This window comes from Perca flavescens, chromosome 15, assembly GCF_004354835.1.
Source record: "Perca flavescens isolate YP-PL-M2 chromosome 15, PFLA_1.0, whole genome shotgun sequence".
Classification (NCBI taxonomy): Eukaryota; Metazoa; Chordata; class Actinopteri; order Perciformes; family Percidae; genus Perca; species Perca flavescens.
In genome coordinates, this window is record NC_041345.1 from 10666998 (window position 1) to 10688055 (window position 21058).

The 21058-nt window shown below is 39.6% G+C and overlaps 1 protein-coding gene and 1 long non-coding RNA gene across 2 annotated transcripts in view; one reads left to right on the forward strand and one right to left on the reverse strand.

Annotated features, from left to right (window-relative positions):
- Positions 1–21058, forward strand: part of fam20ca (FAM20C golgi associated secretory pathway kinase a) — a 45824-nt gene that overhangs the window by 4103 nt on the left and 20663 nt on the right. The window contains exon 3 of the mRNA XM_028598892.1: positions 9690–9768. Within this exon, the coding sequence (XP_028454693.1) occupies positions 9690–9768 (79 nt within the window). The remainder of the gene's footprint in view (positions 1–9689; positions 9769–21058) is intronic.
- On the reverse strand, positions 4946–9008 carry LOC114569079 (uncharacterized). Its single transcript, XR_003694377.1, has 3 exons — positions 8800–9008; positions 7543–7584; positions 4946–4966 (listed from the first exon to the last, which is right to left on the reverse strand). It is a non-coding gene; the product is annotated as an uncharacterized LOC114569079 (long non-coding RNA).

A 21058-nucleotide genomic window follows, 5' to 3' on the forward strand; every position in this document is an offset into this window, starting at 1 on the left:
CATGATGTCACCTTGGCCAAATCTCCTCTGTGAAAGAGGTGTTGTCATTTTTGCTATTGTGGCTATATACAAACTGGGCAGTGAATATCAAAAAATATCCTTCACTGGCGCATGTTGTTATCTCTGTCTCTCTGTGCATCAGTGTCATTATATTTCTCATTGACGCTGTCTCCACTGTCTCATTACGAGTCCCTCAGGCAGCTCACAGTCATTCATTACTCATGCTACACACCTCAGCCTACACTTAGTAGTTTGTGTGTTTTTGGTCCCATCTGTTTATAATATATAAACCATCAATCTGTGCCCAGACAGACACACCTATAAAAACACTGTCTGTATTCTGAAAAGTGCCGTGTGTGTGTGCCTGGAAGCATGCATTACAGCTTTTGTGCACCGTAATTGGTGCACACACTTACTGTACTACCTATCTGTTTCACTACAATTACAAAACCAAGACCGCATTAGAAAGTTTCCCTGTTCAGCATTTTTCTGCGCAATAGTGCCGCCCTCCCTCCTCTGTGTCGGTCTCTCTGTGGCCTTTTGTTCAGTCTTCAGCCGGACTCGTAAATCATACGCACAGTACTGTGAGGTGGCACAGGTGAGAGCAGGGTGGATTTATCATCATGGCACCGGATGGGAGGGGAATCTGATGGTGGTGGGCGAGATTTAAAAACGATGACATCGATTCATTTGTGGAGAAACGGAGCAAGAGATGGATGCTTAGATCAACAGAGACGCATACATAACCGCACAGATACTGAGACAGATGGCCTTTAGGTGAATCAAAAGAATGTCTGGTTGAAGTCTGTGTTCTGTTGTTCAAGTCCTGTCTGATTGCATGTCAGCACAGATACAATCCAAAAAAACAATCAGCTGAGCTTTGCCAGGGCTTTTTACTTTTCCCAGGGGATTACCTTTTGTAGTTTCCAATAAGAAACAACATTTTATAAACGTCCAGAGCAGAGAATTGAGGTCAGCTCCTCAAGGATTGTGGCTTATGGGTTCAAGGTCACAGCATTAAAACGTAGTCCAGTCATTTGCAATCTCTCAAAGGTTTTAGGCTCGCTGTATAGCTGTAGCAAGTTTAAAGATTACTCTAGGGCACTGTCCACTTGACCTGGCTGCATCAAATCTGGCACGTGTGTCTAGGCCTAATGCTCTCAGTGCATTCTTTGGTTTTGATTTCACTCAGTATCCATCCTCTGTTGTGAAGAACAGGCGCGGACGCCAAGTTACGTAGGTTGTACTTTGTGCAACAGTGGATGTACAAAAGCTTTTGAAAATGAGTCACGGTAAATGGGGAGGCTTGCCATCGGTGAGTAAAACAAAGTGAGACAGACAGAGCATAACAAAGAGAATACGAATAAAAGGATGACGCATACAAACAAGGAAGAGGAAGAATCTGAGAGAAACGCCAATAAACACAAAAGACAGTTCTGTGTAGGGGGTCGAGTGCAGCCAGCTACTCAGCCAGCAAGCTATGTGGTAAGTGGGTCCACTACAGGGGGTTATGTTGATATTGGGGTTAGGCAGAAGCTGTGTGTTGTGTAATTTGCTCAAGTTAATGCGCTGTAATAAATGGGCAAATCCCCCGAAAGCCTGTCCATTATGACAGAAACACAAGGCATTTAGACAGGCCTTGCGGCCTCTTTGTTTGAGTCGGAGGCAGGCAGGAAGCTCACAGTCAGCCTCTGGGAGACACCGTGGACATGACGGATAGTCAGAGACGTGTGCCCTGCCTCCTCTCCCGGGGTACAGGAGGTCAGTTTGGTGGGAGTGAGAGAAGAAGTGGTTATGGAGAGTCTAACGTGCACAAGCAAATCCTGATAATGTGTACAGAGAAACATCTGGTCAGAATCAGGTCTTTTATGTCCACATATACACACATGGATGAAAACATACTTCCATCTGCGATTTGATTTAGGAAATGAAGGAAATTAAGATTTTAAAAATGTAATTGCATTATAATAATACGCTGCTGAATGGTACACTGAGAAAAATGTGGAGTGAAATTTACTTAGAAAAAGCTAGGCAACAATTTCCACACAGAATTTCTTAGTAAATTTGACACAGTAAATTCTCAAGTAAACAATACTTACAATGTAAGAACGGTTTCTATCAAAGGCACTCAAGTAAACTTAACTAGCAAGTAGTAAAATGTACTAAGCAATCATGAATACAATTTAGTGAAAAACTAGTAAAACTTACTAAGGAATAGTGTGTAACATTTAGTGAAAAACTAGTAAAACTTACTAAGGAATAGTGTGTAACATTTAGTGAAAAACTAGTAAAACTTACTAAGGAATAGTGTGTAAAATTTAGTGAAAAACTAGTAAAACTTACTAAGGAATAGTGTGTAAAATTTAGTGAAAAACTAGTAAAACTTACTAAGGAATAGTGTGTAAAATTTAGTGAAAAACTAGTAAAACTTACTAAGGAATAGTGTGTAAAATTTAGTGAAAAACTAGTAAAACTTACTAAGGAATAGTAATTAAAATGTCACATATACAGAAAATTGCAAGTAAATTTTGCTTAAGTGCTTTAGATAGAAACTATTCTTAAATTGTAAATACAATTTACTGACAATATACGTGTGGAAATTGTTGCCTAGCTTTTTCTAAGTAAATATTACTCCACATTTGACCCCTTTGCATCTAATAGCAAAACTAATGTAACAGTTATTAGCTTTTCAGTTTTTTATACTTTAGGGATATTTATATAAAATCAACTTAAAAGGTCCTAAGATAAGGCTACAAAACATGAAACAGATACTTTTAAATAACAGCACCTTTATTGTGTTTACTACACTGGTGCAAAGATTAAAGCAACAGCTTACAATCACTCCAACACAGTACACTGAGATAAAAAACATCTAAAATTGGCAGTTAAAAAACATTAAACGCTTGATGAAAATGTGTACAGATCAACTGCAGAGCATCTTTTATAACATGTCCAATCAAATTAGCAAAGTATCACTTCAAAGTGCAATAGTTTAGCAAGAGACATAAGTGCACTTATAACTTCCTAATTGTATTGTATGCTTGCACAGGCTAAATACAATTAATTATTTCAACATCAGTATGATAATATGGATATACATTTCCTCTCATGCAGGCGTAGAACGGAAGTGCTAGTTGGGCATTGGCTGTAGTCTTTGTGGTGTCTTAGTTTTAAAATCGCCAAGCGACCCTGCAATGCTTCCTCACCCCAAGTTTGGGAACCATTATAACCACTCCTTCCAGAAAAATGAGTTTTTTTGTGATTGTTGTGGGCAAAAATCCTTGATTATGCGGCATGTTTTCTTAAAAATTGCGATGGAATATGCGAGATATTTATGCAATTTTATGCGATGAAATTGCGGGAACTTGCAAAAATTGCAGGAACTTGCAAAAACTGCGGTTTGATGAAAAAGAGAAAACACCCGTTTTTTGAGGATGTTCACATCGCGTAATTACGTCACTTCATAACATTCCCATGGCAACAGGGGTAAATGGCTGCTCTTGTGTGAAATAAACGCAACATTTTTCAACTTTTTGGCTAAGATATTTGTGACTTTTTTGCAACGAAATTGCGGGGATTATGAAATCATGCAAGCCCTCCATATTTTGCACGGAAATCTGCAATTAATGCAGCGTATTTGAAAAAATGCATAAATATGCGGACTTTGACTGATTATGCATTGAATTATGCGATCGCATAATTGCGTTTTGCTGGAGGGACTGTATAACAATATACATACACGGCTCTTGGAAAACATGCTTCAACAGTAATAATGCATATCAATGAATTAACAAGTGGTTAACTTGAGATGGATAGCTGCTTCTAAAACCATTTTGCTCTGCTAAACACCATAATTATGAACTGCAGGTTAAACAATACAGTAAGGTCAGAAACATGCGCAAATTCAGTCATCTTAGAAGTTTGTTGTGTAGAGACTGTACTTTGGGAGAGATCTTCAGGACATCCAGCTCCAGAAAGAGCTTCTGAAACACTTCGAATGTGTATTTCATCTTTGGTGGGTAACTTAAGTTCATTGCATAGACAAAGCCCATGAGCAGAAGGCAAGCCTTTGCCACATATCTGCAATCATCAAGCACCTCACTTCCCTCGATGATGATGGACACATCTGCAGGGGTGTGGTCCTCACCTGCTGAACTTTCACGGAGGACAAAGATCTTCATGACATGCCCAGCATACTCCTCTTTGATAGCTTCTCTGCTAACATCCTGTCAAAACATGTGAATCTGTGCTTAGATGCAACATACGTATAATATGTTTTTTTTTTTTTTTTAAAGTTCCTGAATATGGTGATGCACAGGGTTAGTAAGTAAGTAAGTGCCAATTTAATGCAGTCTACATATGATGCAACAGAAATAAGCTCCGAATTAGTTTAATGTTGAATAATATGGATTATAATGATAATTTCTTTCTACACAGATAGACAAGTTATTATGTAGGGAATTTATTATTTATTGGTTGAAGTATGACTAAGTATGAAGGCAGCTTGGTTAATACAATATCTACTTTGTTCCAAGCATGAAATAAAAACAAATAAGTATACTGTATTCAGTGTAGCAGAAATAACATCGGCTTTGGGTTTGACAGGCTTAAATCTTCTATTCTAATGAAAAATTAAATTTTAATGATTTAAAATAATTAAATGCTGAAATAATTGAATGAATGTAATGCCCTAACATTTGTTAGCCTAAACTTTGCTAGTCCTATAAACATATTTGTCCCCCACATAGTTGCATGAATTAGTTACAAGTAGAGATATTAATTTACAAATGTTAAGATTATATTACTAAACTGAAGAACAAACGCATGTGTGGACACAATCATTTATCAAGTATCAAAAACAAATTGTCAAAATGTACCTGATAGTCTTTGATGAGTTCCTCTCCAGACTCTCCAAGGTACTCCATCAGGCAGCGGATGATGGCATCCTTCTGCTTTCCACGTGTTGCTGTTTAACACAGAGACATGTGGAATGTTATAAAGAGAACACTACATAACTGTGAACTCACTCATGTATATTAAAGCCAGACTGATTTATCAGTATCCACGCATAAGTTTTCTGATCTATTCCAAAATGAACATTTGATAAGTAAACTTTGACGTCATGTCATTATTAATCCTGTACAACAGAGGGATCTGTGCTGCTGCTCTATGTAAAGTTAACAAAAAAGGACGAATAAAATGCAGCTTGTCAAGAAATGTAACAGCCACCTCACAAATGGTTAAAACTAGAAACCAGCACAAAAATGAAAATTGTTAACATAAGCCACGTATACAGTACGAATAGTCACCAGAGAAAATTTAGAAGGGCGAGGCGCTGCAACTCAGTCAATTCCGGTATGTGTCACATGTTTGTCCACGGCCCCACCTCTTTAAAAGAGCAGCGGCATAATCTGCCAGACCTAAATTCATTCCGCGAGGTTTAAGCATCAAGGACCTTTGAAAAAAAGTATTTTAGCATGATTTTTAAACTAAGATGCGTTTAACAAATGGCAAACTCCTTTAAGAAATAACTTAAATTTGTGTACGTAATGTAAGAGCATTACAGACAAAAAAAAAAAAAACTATGCTGAGATACATTTCTGGTTTCTGTGGCGGAGTTTCACACACTCAGTCAGTATGTAAAATAAAGCCACACTAGAGCACCGCTTACTGTGCTCCATGGCTGCAACACAACAAGCGCCTGGCCACTTCGAAAGCAAAACTTGCGCATGTAAAATTTGGAACCCATGATCAGATTTGAAACCAAAACCCAAGTAGGAATTGGTTCTCGATGCCCAGCCCTAGTTGTGAATCTAGCAGCACAGTGTGTGTTACAGTTTGTGTGAGTCCCAAAGCGAACAACAACTTCAAGTTCCCATGGTATGAAAATTTCACTTCATGAGTTTTTTAACATTAATATGAGTTCCCCCAGCCTGCCTATGGCCCCCCAGTGGCTAGAAATGGTGATAGGTGTAAACCGAGCCCTGGGTATCCTGCTCTGCCTTTGAGAAAATGAAAGCTCAGATTGACCAATCAGGAATCTTCTCCTTATGATATATATTGATCATTAGGAGCAAGGTTACCTCCCCTTTCTCTTTTTATATAGACCACTAAAGGTCTATATAAAAGAGACTTCAGATACAGTATTAGGGGACCTCTAAGGTCTATATAAAAGAGACTTCAGATACAGTATTAGGGGACCACTAAGATCTATATAAAAGAGACTTCAGATACAGTATTAGGGGACCTCTAAGGTCTATATAAAAGAGACTTCAGATACAGTATTAGGGGACCACTAAGGTCTATATAAAAGAGACTTCTGATACAGTATTAGGGGACCACTAAGATCTATATAAAAGAGACTTCAGATACAGTATTAGGGGACCACTAAGGCCTATATAAAAAGAGACTTCAGATACAGTATTAGGGGACCACTAAGGCCTATATAAAAGAGACTTCAGATACAGTATTAGGGGACCACTAAGGTCTATATAAAAGAGACTTCAGATACAGCATTAGGGGACCACTAAGGTCTATATAAAAGAGACTTCAGATACAGTATTAGGGGACCACTAAGATCTATATAAAAGAGACTTCAGATACAGTATTAGGGGACCACTAAGGCCTATATAAAAAGAGACTTCAGATACAGTATTAGGGGACCACTAAGGCCTATATAAAAGAGACTTCAGATACAGTATTAGGGGACCACTAAGGTCTATATAAAAGAGACTTCAGATACAGCATTAGGGGACCACTAAGGTCTATATAAAAGAGACTTCAGATACAGTATTAGGGGACCACTAAGGTCTATATAAAAGAGACGAAACCCACGTTAGAGGCAACATAAACATCGCTGCATGTCACGCTAGTAAACACTAATAACACGTTACACAGCAGGTAGCGTTAGCCTACCGTTAGCTACAGTAAACACTAATAACACGTTACACAGCAGGTAACGTTAGCCTACTGTTAGCCACAGTAGTAACTGGATTAAACACAGCTAAAAAGCTGACAGCCAAATGGTGTAGTGTGAATGTATTTCCAACAACGGGACGTCCAACAGTCTGCTGCTAAAGCTATGAGCTAACAGACACAAACTGGCACTATAGTCACTACTGTTGTCTGAAAAACAAAACATACGGGACATAATGTTGCGTTTACTGGTAAACTGGTAAACATTGTGACCGGCTTATAATGACCGACTGCTACCTGTTGTGGAGTTTTCCTCCCGTTACTCCTCTGTCCTCTGTGACGTCCACATCTAGACACTAAGCTCCGCGGTGCAGGGAACAACTCTGATTGGCTCACAGAGGCACGTGATCAGAGAGTGGTTTATGGAGCGCTAGAGTGGCTTTGCAAAAACTTTGATAATGAGCGTTGTAGGACGCATTTTAAATATCGCTCGAACATGCAAATTTGATCGTGGGAAGCCAAAATCGTGATTGTGATTAAAATTCGATTAATTGTGCAGCCCTATTATTTTGCACATTTTTTGCATAAATGAAAAAAATAAAAACAGCACATAAACAGTCAACATACCTTCAATACTGAGATACACATCAAGTCTGGTACTGTTGATGTCTGTTGAGAAATAAAATATGAATCATGGTTTATTTTATTAGCTAGGCACATCAGCAATCTCAGAAATAATCTAATCAGGCTTATAGATAATTAAAGATTGGGTAATTAATTGAGCAAACTAAACATAGTACTGATACTTCATCTAATATACATAGCCAGAATGAATACAGCATTTTTTATAATTAGTAAGGTAAAATTATTGGTTGATTACTTAGTCAGCTTACGTTAACTGTCATTAATGACCAATAACCACATCCAAGTAGACATTCCCATATGCATCTGTACACCAAATACACCTAGCAGACATACCTCACCACCATTATGTGTGTACTTACTACACGAAAAATTTAAATTAATATGAAGCTGGATAAAAACACTATTACACAGAATATTACAAGTTACTGTAGAAATATTTACAAATATCATATCACAAATAAAATAATTTATATAATGATCCCATTAAATAAGACTGTAAAGTAAGTTATCCACCACTAATATCTCCTCTCGTTGAACCTCCAGTGAAACTCCACGGACCGCATCACTCACACAAACTATAGCTAAGTTTTATAGATAGAGCAGCCAGACAAGACTGTTACATGTGTTGATTTTTTTTTTTTTGTCGAGGTGACATAAATAAAGACACTGACTCTGTCGTGTTTCCACAGATACCAACAAGCGCGCATCTCACACTGCATTAAGAACAATATCCAACAAAAAATAAATAATAAATACACCGAACAAGCTTCGTGACGCACTGCTCATGGAAATATAGCAGTACTGTGGCTCAGTTAAGTAGAAGCATTTCAACAGATTTGAAAAATGATTATACCACTTAGCTAGCTGTGGTTTACCAATCCCCTGCATAAATGCAGGAGTGTGTGATTTGTCCAGCCGGAGCGCGGACTGCTCCCCTCCCCCCCCCATCTCCCAAAAGAAAACAACTTAACGGTAGCGTTACATCAGTGCCATATTTTACATTCAAAAAGGCGAATTTGAAGCTCCAATTAAGCAACTTAAAGACATATTGTTTCTGCAACAAAGAGTAGTGATGTGTGCCACGTGCACGAAACCGTGCCAAGTTCGCTAGCATGATAACAAGCTAGCTAACGTTAGCTGGCTAAACTGCTCAACTACGTTTTCGATACCAAAACACTGACTTAAGCTGACAAACAAACGGGGACATGAAATGTTAAACAGTCATATAAACATACTCACGTGGCTCCACATCCACGAATTCCCACTTCAAAATGGCTTATGAATTCCCAAACTGTCCTTTCTGCTCAAAAGTTGCTGTCCTCGTCCTGACCGGTCCTGACCTGTTGGTGTGTTACGTGAAGTAACGTGCGCAAAATCTTCTCTGACGTCACCAACGGAGCTTTCCAAACTTGCTCCCAGTTGCAAGTAAATTTCAATTGATTTTGGCAGGTAATACATTCAACACAATAGTTAAGTAAATATTACTTGGTGTTTTAATTCAAATTTACATATAAAAATGACGATACAAAATTATATATAAATACCAAGTAACACATTAAATAAAGCTAAACATTTTTAAGTAAAACCACTGAAATGATAATTTCTAGTAGAATTTAATTGTGTAATAAATGTAATATTTACAAGGCCAAACAATCATTTTTTTCAGTGTAGTTTGATTGGACTTTATGTGCTAAAAGTGAGTGGACTTCTTTCACTCAATCGCTGCCCGTTTGTTGTCTTTTCAAAACGACACATGCTGTTTTAAAGTCTGTTACACTCAAATTTCCATTCGTCCATCAAACTCAGAACTAGCCGTGGTTCAGTCAGCAGATGCTTTTCACGCCACTTTTGTCTCTCAGTCACACCGAGCTCCTAACTGCCACAATTGCACTTTGATTGTACAGTGTCTGGCAAATTGGTCAGCAGATGCGAGAGCTCTATTATGCAGTCATGCAAAATTGCGTCCTCCAAATTGGCAAATAATGAAACAGCTGTGCATATTTACGTGTGTTTCTAATGTTACTTATGTGTGTGTGTGTGTGTGTGTGTGTGTGTGTGTGTGTGTGTGTGTGTGTGTGTGTGTTTATGCGTCAAATACTTATCTAACATCTTGATTGTTTTTCTCTCAGCCATGAAATCAGGGGGCACCCAGCTGAAGTTGATCATGACTTTCCAGAACTATGGACAAGCTCTGTTTAAGCCAATGAAGTAAGTAGCACAGATAATCTACAGTTACATATTACACTACACCAGTGGTTATCACAGATATGATCATTGTTAAAGTACCCATCTAATAGCAGTTTCTCTGCTTTGAACACATTGCTCAGATTTCAGCAAATTTGCATTTCCCCCTAAAATAACATCAAAAATCTGTTTGATACACTTGGTTTGATGTGCCCATTTGTAATGCACATGTTTCAAGAGGGCTACAGGAAATCTCATCTGAATAAGTGCCAAGCACTGCTGCTGCATCTTTCGGTGCGTTCCGATACACAGCTCTCCCCTCTGTGTGATCTTTTTCCGTCTGCTTTTTAATTAACATCAATGGGCTTATGTGTTAATTAAAATGAGCATTGAGCCATCGTCAAGACGTCTTTGGGGAGGCATACGTATATGCTAGCAGAGGCGCGAGGCACATGAAAAAGAAATACCCGCCCTCAGTCTGAGTTTTGACGGTGAATTCCCATGCAGACACAGATCAACAGCGTCCAGTCCAACTGGGCAGCAATCAGAAGTTATTGCTCAGGAGCCTGGTTTTAATTGCTAAGAAATGCAGAATGTTTTTTTCTACATGAGAGCCTCAGTGGAGAGTATTCCATTCTGGGAGAGATAGACAGACAGAGGGGGTGTTTGGGTTTTTCTCGCAGAACTGGTGACTGATACTCGTGTAAACTGTGTGTCACATCCTGACAGCCTGCACGGCTATGGTTTATGATGATTCATTTTTTTTCAAGTGAACCATGCCCATTACCATACCAGCTAAAGCAACATTAGTGGGAGGAAAAGGAGTTCAGGCCTGTGAGTCCCATATCAGCTTAAAAATGAATGATGAAATGTTGCTACTGAATATCTTTTTACTGTCAGGGCATGATTTATGGAGAGGCTGCAACGTTTATTCAAGTTCATTCACCTAATGTTTGTATCCCTTATTCAGCTCCTCTTCCCCTGAATGGAATGCAACTTTGTAGCTTAATATATACACAAACAGTGGCAGTTTAGAGTGGCACATGAGTAATTTTGTCTGTGTCCTAACTTGGCATGTCCTTTCAAGGTCAATCAGTGGATGAATTATGAGATCATGAGGCGTTGTTTACAAAATTAGCCGCAGAGAATATGGTCCAAACTGTGGCAATCTGAGCATCTATTGTAGCCTTCATACACGCAAACCTTTCAACTCAACAACAGCACCCAGCAGGCATCAATGGCATAGTCACATCTGACAAGAACGGAGATTACTCTGTGTTTGTGTGTGTTTGAATAGATATTTGACTGGACTAGGCATTCAGGGCCTGCTTCTAGGCAACATGGACAATATGTGTGCATGCATGAGTCCTGTGTGATGGCAGGACGGGTCAAAGAAGGAGGAGAGAGTTGTGAGGTGTGGTCAGGCCAGGATGCTCTGAGCATCACGTGGTATTAACGGTATCAGGGGAAAGTCATACATCATCAGCACTCATGCAATGTCTTATTATAATATGTGCATTATGTAGGTTTCATTCTGTTTTGTCAAGCAGAACACAGATAATGAGTCACTTAGGAGTGAAGGTTGTGTCAACTTGTGAAATGTTTTTGATTTCAATTGGTACATGATGAATTTTACTTTTATATCGGAGTATTAGAATAGTACGTCTGTTGCCAAATTTTTTCAATATACCTTTTAAGCCGATAGAAAGATTGCAACCTTGGGTTCAGAGTTTGAGAATCTAAAAAGTAAATGAATGAATTGTACGCGCTCTGAGTTTAATTTTAAAACTTAAATTATGTTATAAACTTAGCAGGGTTTGGAATCATAACACTCTGTCCAATAAAAATGTAAAAGACAGTCTATCTTGGTTGCTGTCAGAAACTGTTTTGACAGTAATTACATGTCAGTTTTATGAATTATATGCTACAGATTCCAGCAGCTCTTTATTTAGCCTGTCATACTTTATTAAAACTCCTTGTTTTGACTGTCACAATCATCTGTCTCCAGCGTTTACAGATATTACACAAAAGTCCCCAGAGCGGAAATACAAAAATATCAGTTTTCTGAGAGCAGTAATGTAGAAAGATAACCTTTGTTCTGCTTTTGTCAACGCATATCGTGAGGTTTTGTTGTTTCGATCATAGCATTGATGGGTCCCACTTTTATTTTAAGATCGGTGGTGCATTCTGGGTACTGTAGTTCAGAGTGTTGCTGTGTTGCATTGGTATTTTTTTTTTCTTCACCTGTCCCATTATGCAGCATCAAGTGGTGCTTCAAAGAGGTTTTGATGTTTCAGGCTGTCTTTGAGCAGAATGCAATCTGTACACTGGCATGGGCTAGTGTCTGCACAAGCTGACAGCTTCCCAGACACCTCCACATGATGTTTTCTCTGCACAGCCCTGGGAAAAAAGTTTGGAGCTCTGATTTATCTGTCTGACAAATTCTATGATTCTGTTTGGTTATTTAAAGCGGGTGCCCACAACGGGTTAGAAGATGCTCGTTTAGTTTTTCAAACTGCAATTTAGTTAAATGTTTTAGGTCACAACGGCTTGTTTTCCCCCCACAAAAATGGATCTCCTCTGATTTTTGTGCCAGCGAAATGTTTGTGATCCTCCCAAGAATTTTAATCTGACAATCAAACATGTACAAATATAGTTCCGCAGTTATGGATATTGTAAATTATAGTAGGTAAATCCATGCAAAACTGCCTCTACACTAACCACAATGCCTTGACTACCTAAGAGTCAAAAGTGGATGAATCCTAGTGGTGTCACCATGAGAAAATCTTTCGTTTAGTCAACAAACAAATACAAAATGATTCAATTTGAACTAAAGATGGGGCTGTCAGAAGGATGTGAGTTAAAGGCTGTAGAGGATAGAGAGGAAGGAAGGTGCATGTGAAGAGAGAGAGGGCTGGTGTTGGAAGACAGATGAGAGGCAGGGATAGACCAGAGGGCAAGGAAACAGCTAGAACTGCCAACCTGTCAAGGAACTGGGACTTCCAGCTGGAGCCAGGTTACAGGCAGAGCGGAGACCCTTCATTGCCAGGCCTCTGTGTCTGTCTGGCTCAAGTCCCTGGTGCCCCATCCTACCCATCTTCTGCCAAGATCCTGGCTGTGGTGTGTAGACAGAACCACAATGTTCATGTCATGCTAATTGGATTTGTCAGATGGAGGGTTGAGGGATTGAATGAGGAGGTGTAAGCCTCAGATATGCAAAGAAATAATTAATTTCTCCATCACAAGCTGTTTGACAAGCCTGTTTCCGGCCCCCTCGCTTTGATATTGTTGATAGTCTCACAGTTCAAAATGGTTTATGCATTGCAGAAATAGCAGAAATGACTTTGATCGTCCGTGTTTGTTGTGTACATGCTCTAGTCATGCCCAGAGCTGTTATATCAGCGCACAGGGTTCTAGAACATATATATAGGGCACACATGCCAGTCCTTTAGCACCGCGGGGACTCGGGAGACGTCCTCATCTGCATGAACCAGATCAGTTTTGACAAGCTTGTGCTCTTAGCGCTTGAAAAGCCTGTGGGGTTGTCCGTGAAGCCTCTTAGCTGCAACACCCAAGAGGCTGCTTCGTTTTTATCATCTGCAGGCTGTTTCATAATCACAAGAACATTTGAGGGCCTCATCACATCCACTATGCCCCAGTTGGGTTATGACTGACGTTGCTCTTTGGATCCTCTCTCTATAGATGGGGAATTCTATTAGAGCTAAAGCCATCTAATTTCCTCTGGAGAGATCCTCTCACCGCTCTGGTTATTGATCTGATCATGAAAGATTGATGATTTTATTATTGATTTACATGCATTCATATAAAGTGCAGGAGGAAACAAAGCTGTTCATGAAGTGTGTTTGATGGCTAATGGTCTTTATGGTATAAGCTTGATGCTTACAATTATTTCCTGTAGATGAGAACTGCCAGTTAATCTTCCTCAAGCATAGAGATTTCAGATCCACATGCAAAAATAACCGTGACTTGATAACAAGCATCTGTGGACCAAATGACAATAAAAGCTGGTTCGTGGATTGAGTTGTCCCTGTCTTTTTCTTCGAGCAGTTACAATCATGAATAGAAACCCAATGAAAGGATAATGGTCTCACATTATGGAAAAAAGCCATCACACGGAGCTTTATACAATGCATCCTGATCCAGACAAGTCCTATTGTTGGGAACCTGAACATCTCATTACATTGACGAATACTGCATGATTGCATACACAACAAGCACACTGTAAATATATGCATACATGGCATGCACTGCACGAACACACAAAAATCCACTTCTCATCATCATTTCTTAACTGACATCTTTTTTTTTTCAATATCTTAGACCTAAAACAAAAGAAAAAGTATTGTTCACATATCAATTTGAGTGTTTTTCTTCTTCTTTGGTAGTTCTTTGGCTGTTACAACAGTATTTCCCTAAAGAACTCCCACGGGAGCGATAAGAATGGTGCTGGCTCTCATAAGTTAGACACACTTTTAAAGGTGCCGTCTGAGCTCATCTTTGGGTGTGCGAACAGATGAAACATGTTACTATCGACAGCTGTTCTCACAGATGTGACTCACTCACACACTTACATATGCACACAAGCTGCAAAGAGAAGGACGCTGTGGGGGTTACGGAGTTCATGCACCCTCCATCACCCATTTCTGGTACTGGAATATTTGTGAGCAGCGAGCCAAGCCGCAGCTGTAGCCACTCACTCAGAGCTGTGGGTATATTACACAGACGGTGATGACTGCAAGCCCACACTCTGCCTGCACACACAATAAAAAGCTAGCTCATTCACTCCCGGCTGCTCACCATTCAGCACTTCCTTAAAGGGCAGATAGAATGATTACATAGGGTATTTCACACTGTTTTTAAGGTCTCCTAATAGGGTATGTAACATTGATTGGGCTGAAAATTGCCCGGTTGCTATTATATGGGCTCTAATGCATCCCTGTGTTTTGGCCCTATTTGGAATTAGAGCTTTTCTTCCAAATATGGTATGCTGATGAATATTTAGATGAGCTGCGCGCTGATTGGTTGACATACACAGAGATTGGAGACGAGACAGCAGGTCTTATATTTCAGACACTGCAATGTTTTGTTACTAAATTCAGCTCCCTCAAGGCCTCTGCATTTGGTAGTCCAGTAAGCCAAAAACGGTGACTTTGCGCGGGTATGGAGCGCCGCGGGCTTCTGGTCATGACGGAGATCCATCTAGCTAACAGCGAACCGGGGTCTGTGAAGGAGGACACGCCGGGCTGCGAGGCAGGAGCCAGCAGGAGCCTGCTGAGCTCCTGCTGAACTGCGACACACAGTAGGACAAAATTTGCAATTAGCCATCAATTTTCGGAAAACAGCCCATATTTGACCTCTATATAGTTGATTTCAGTGAATTTAGTAATTAAAAAGCGGGCGAACAATGTATAACATTTCTGAAATCTGCGTGACCTTCATTCAGAAGACTCAGATCAGTTGTGTAGCCTATGTAAATGTTGGGGCGTGACAAAGATAGAGAGACTAGAGCCAAATAAGGAGGAGCCACTGAGTTGACGTCAGCTCGGTGGTTCATTGAGATTTGCCCGTTTTCAGAGGCAGTTTCAAATTGTGAGATTTGCAGAAGAAATAGGTGTCAATGGGATTTTGAGGTTCTATGTATGTCTATTTACCCACCAAACTGTCGTTTTTCAACTATGACAGGGTAAAATCGGTTTTGCATTCTATCACCCCTTTAATGATTTCCAAGTCAAAAAGCCTTAAAGATGTGAAGAGACTTTAAATGTGATGAAATATCAAATCTTTACAGTAACATCCTCGTCCTATAGACTATGATAAAGTTTTCTGGGATGATTCTGACCCTAATGTTGCATATTATAAAAAGCTGATTTGTCACATCTATCCCTTCACATGCTGATAATGTATGTTAACTGTGGCTTCATCAGTCTTTCTGGTTAAAGAGTGCTTAGCAGGGAGAGACTCCTCAGGTTTTTCAACAGAAAAAAACAGGATAATGTAAGATCTATGTAGAGAATCTGTCTTTGACAGATTTAGACAGAGAAACAGTTGCCCAACAGTTTCCCAACAAAACTGTAATGAAACAGTATGAGTGTGTTGAGTGTGTTTGGGATAGTCTTTCATTTTTCTTGGTGATGTTATGGAACTAGTTATTTATTTAAAAAGCCTACATTTTGAATGCAATTAGTGCTTTTTTTTATTTAAAAAAGGAATAAAAAAGTATTGAACCTCATTACTTTGGTTTACAGTGTAGACTAAGACTAGCTTTTGAATTAGATTTTCTTTTTTTAAAACACTTCAGAACTTGCAGTACTTGATGAAAAAAGGGATGATTTATTTTATAACAGACATGATTAATTAGGGCCAAATCTTTAATGTTGTTAGTTTGTGGTATACCAGCCCAGTATCTCTATATATAAACGATTATATTGGACGATTGCGTACCTAACAATTTATGTTCAGTGCAGTGTAATTTGCTCTTTTTCAGAAATAACTTTTGTTATTTGGGAAATCCAACACAGAGAAACATCCGAAGCAAAGATCATGTCTGCTGTCAAACATTATCTTCTGCGTCTCCTCCACATTTTATTGTCTCTATCTCTCTTACACTCACCCACATACACACATCCAGAGTGAGAGTGTTGCGGTGTCACAACATCTGTTTCTCATGCAGCTTTGTACTCGCAGCCAGGCAGCCAGAGAGGCCCGGACCCAGCAGCTCTTCTTTAGGCTCTGGGCACTACCGACTCCCTCCTCCGGTCTTTAAAATTAATTTGGTTTTCAAACTGCCTTAATGTGGCTAAGGATTGCTCATCTTACACAGCCTTATTTCTCTTTCCCCCCACTTACATGCTCCTCTTTCATCCCCATCATGACCTCTTGCTTCCTTTATTCTAGGGCTGCAACAACGAATCGATAAAATCGATAAAATTCGATTACTAAAAAAGTTGTCAACGAATTTAATTATCGATTCGTTGTGTCGCGCAACTATTAGGCCACCTAGTCGCGGAGATAAAAAAAAATTGAGTTGAGCGCAGAGCGGAGCAGCGCGGAGCGGAGCAGCGCGGAGCAGAGCAGCGCGGAGCGAAAGAAAAGAAAAAAGAGCACAGCGGGGGTAGAGGAAATACCATAGACAGTATATAATGGACCAATAGACCCCGTTGCTCTGGACGGAGACCAGTGAAGGCTATTAGAAGCACTTTTCCGGTGATCTCTTGCTTTACTGCGCAGCCTCCAACTGACAGAGACAATGTAGATGTGACGTGAGCAACGTGTCTGAAAGTTGTAAGTCTTCTGGTAGCTGTGCCAAGAGAAATCTCAATCATTTCCAATCTTACAGAGACGGAGAGCGTAGGTATATGTAAGGAGATAACATAAGCACAGGCTAATTATTGCTAACTAACATGCTAGTTAACATTACCTAAACAGCCAATGTAAGTCGAAACTGCCTGCGAGCTTCTCCTGTACTATACGGTAATTCCTCTACTGTGCGACAGTAAGTCACTTGGTTATGACACAATCGTTAGCTTATTTTTACAAAAACGTCTGCTACGGAGCCATAACGTGAGGTACAAGGTAATGGAGCCTTTTATACATTGTCGTGTTTCTTTAGAAATAAACAATGGACAAATAGAGTCTTTAAACGCTTCAGATGCAAAGTTATTCGCAGTCAAATGACGTAAAAAAAAAAAATGGCGGTCAGTGTAATGCTAACAAGAGTTGATCGCTTTGTAGCAACAAAATGGCGCCATCGGAGGTTCGCGTTCTGAAGCGAAGCTTACCCCCTTGGGAAATACGGAGAGAGACCGGAGAGAGACCGGAGAGAGACCGGAGAGACCCGTAACGTTGTTCTGAAACACTCGGCGGAGGCAGAGAAATCAGTACGACCCAAGTCATCCAAGGTGTGGGAGCATTTCACACTAAATAAATCAAAAACGTGTTAATTGCAAGATAAGCAAAAGCGACACAGGCATGGCACGGGCGCACCACGGTGATGAGTCAGCACCTAAAACGTAAACATGTTGGAGTCCTTGATGAGGAGGAAGGGAGTTCAACAGCAGGGTAAAGTCACTACACTATCCTACTTTTGTTCCGTTCTGAAGGGAGGAACGTACCGTCCCTCCAGTAGCTCTTCTGGTGCTGCTGTTTACTCGTTATCCAGCTGACTAGCATGACAAGCTAGCGTTAGCTCGGTAATAACAGTAATAAAGCAGGGGTGGTATACTTTGCAAGACTAAAGACACGGTTTTATTCACTCGCCTTTTTTGGCCCATTAATTTTTCAATCTGTTATGTATATATTATGTGCTTTGTCCCATATCAGTTATTGTTGACAAATATAATAGTGTGTGGTGTATAAACGAACTTAACTTGCACTTACTACAATGATGGTAATAATTTAATGAATAAGTGTGTGTGTGTCTGTCTGTCTGTCTGTCTGTCTTTCTGTCTGTCTTGTCTGTATCTGCTATTTGGGTTACTTACCTTTACACAACTATTAATTAAAACAATAAGTATGCATGTATTGAGTTGATGTAAAGTAATGCTTTTTTTTTTTTTATCCGATTCATCGATTAATCGAAAAAATAATTGACAGATTAATCGATTATTAAAATAATCGTTAGTTGCAGCCCTACTTTATTCACTCTATCAAAGAGTTTTGTGTCGTCCACGGTTGGAACGTCAATAGTCTTAGAATGGCTTTCTACCACGTATGTACTGTACATTTTCACTGTTTTTCATTTGCCCTAATTTACACACTGATTTATAATTTTCCTATTTCGGGCATCCATGTAAACAACCCCACATAATGAAATTCTCGATCTCTCGGTTTCACACTGTGATGTTGTTTAACAAAAGGTGTGGGTTGTTTGCATGTGTTTGAACTTGAAGTGTCTTTATCTGGTTAAGTGTGTGTGTGTGTGTGTGTGTGTGTGTGTGTGTGTGTGTGTGTGTGTGTGTGTGTGTGCAGGTCCAGTGTAGTTGGTGTGTGGGAGCTGTGATGTATTGGCCTCTTGTAGGCTGTGAGATGAGCCGGTTAATTAGTGCGATGTTTTAACCAGCTGCATTCAGTGGTTTGTCACATCTGCCCAGACATCAGCGCACACACACTATTTCAGTTGACAATTTGCATCAGTGAAGGCTTAATAAAGTCTACTGCAAAATTTCAATGTGTAATGTTTAAATTGAAGTGTCAATCATTTATGTGTGATCTGCTTATTATCTTTTCATATCATTCACATCTGTTCACAATTACCATTGACTTGTTTCTATTCCATTTGCTGGATGTTCTCAAAATAAGTTCCATCTTTTCATGTTTCTCTTTGCTTCTGTGTCTCACTCTTGTCTGTGTCTCAGCTCAGTGTCTATTCTTGATTTGAGAGGTCGGTAGTGTGACATCTGGCACTGAACAGGGCTGTATATCATCTCAAATCACATCTTCTTTTTTGACACAGACAGTGATACAGAGTACTGGCTTATTTTAGACTCCTGAACCTTAAACTTCCCTCATACACTCCCCACTCTCACACACTTCACATAAAGACATCTCTCATGCATGTTTTACTAGGTCAGCTCCTGAGGAAGTGGTGTTTTTTTTCGTCACCATTCCCCCCATCCTCCTTTCTCTCTTTCCATCCCTCTCTCTGTCTCCACCTCCCGTTCATGCTCCTTTTTGGACTTTGTTTGTTTGATTCGCTGAGGCAGTACTAATCCTCGGCTTGTCCCTCGTCTCTCTGATCTGTATTTTTAGATTCTCTCCATTTTCTCTCTCTGTCTAACAAGTGTTTATGCATTTGCAGTGTAATGTGGCAGAGCCGTGAGTACCCTAATCGTAATGTGATTACAGGCCAACTGACTCTGAGTTGCTAGAGATGATACAATGAGTTATGTATGTGTATGTGTGTGTGGTCCTGGGCATTGACCCCAATCGTTGCAATTATACCTTGTGGCGCATTTTATTATAAAATAGTGTACCACATACTGTCAGTGTTAAATCAGACCACCAAATAAACCCATGTTTGTATAGTTTTGGTCCTTCATTGCTATAATTTATAACAATTTAGAACTCCAATAGATCAAGACATATGAGCAGTTTTATCACACTTACTGTATTTGGCTATGAGCGGCTATGAACCAATTACAACAATGAACCAATCAGATTGCTTAATTTGAGCTACTCGTTTTATTATATGTGAAACATTAAAGGAATAGTTTGCAGTTGCTAGAATATTGTGCACAGTAACTTTCTGTTGTTACTGTTGCCAGGCGACCCGCAGAAACTCCAGGAAGTCACTGATCTTGGCCAAGAAAAAATCTGTTAAAGAACTCTATATTCCCACAACAGGTTGTTTCTACACTTTGCTTTTTGTTCATCTTAAACATATGAGATATATACATTTTATTAGTGAGCTTTAGAGGTTTCCAGTCTTTATGCTAAGCCAAGCTAACCAATCTTCTAACTCTTGCCAAGAAAGCAAATTGGCATATTGCCCAAATGTCAAACTATTCTTCTAACATACATGTTGGGTAAGTGAGCATTTTTTTAACCTTTGTGATTGTTTTTAAAACTGTTAAATAGTCAGAATGTCCATTTATGAGGTAGACGTATTAACATGGGTGTATGTATGTGTATATTTTGAAATAAAGTAGATTCTTTTTGTAACTCGTAACATGATGGGTCAATAGTGTGAATCAATTGCACACGCCTTGAGCAATGTAGTGGTTTGGAGTTGTCAAAACAGGTTTCATACAATCAATCAGCAACATACAGTAGGCTGAAAAGATGGATATTTGATGACTAGATCAAGAAGTTTGGTAATTCTTCAAAGCAAAAGTTTTGATCCTGATATGTGAATCTCAGACCGGTGTTTGTGTTTTTATGCATTTGTGTCCATGCTTTTGGATTTGTGGTTGGGACCAGAGCGTGTGTGCTCCTCTGTGTTTCACCACATCCAAGTGAATCACATTCTTGCAATAGTGCATGCTTGTTGTGGTTTCTGGCCCTGTTTTTGTCGCTGCTTTGCATGGTTATGTTGCTAAGCCGTCCTAACGTATCATTATAGTCTAAAATACTGTATGGGGGAATTCTTAAGCTTCCCGCTAGGAATGTCTTTGCAGCATTTGTCTGGAATGCTGAAAATTCATTTCCCTCCAGGAGGTGAATTCTAGACATCTTAAATAAGTATCTCTTTTTATGTGGCGAGGAAAACAGGCCGAACCTTGATTTATGGCGGGGATATTTTGTGTACCTTCAGTAGGAGTCATCTGCTGAAACTACGTGAAATGTACCTGGTTGG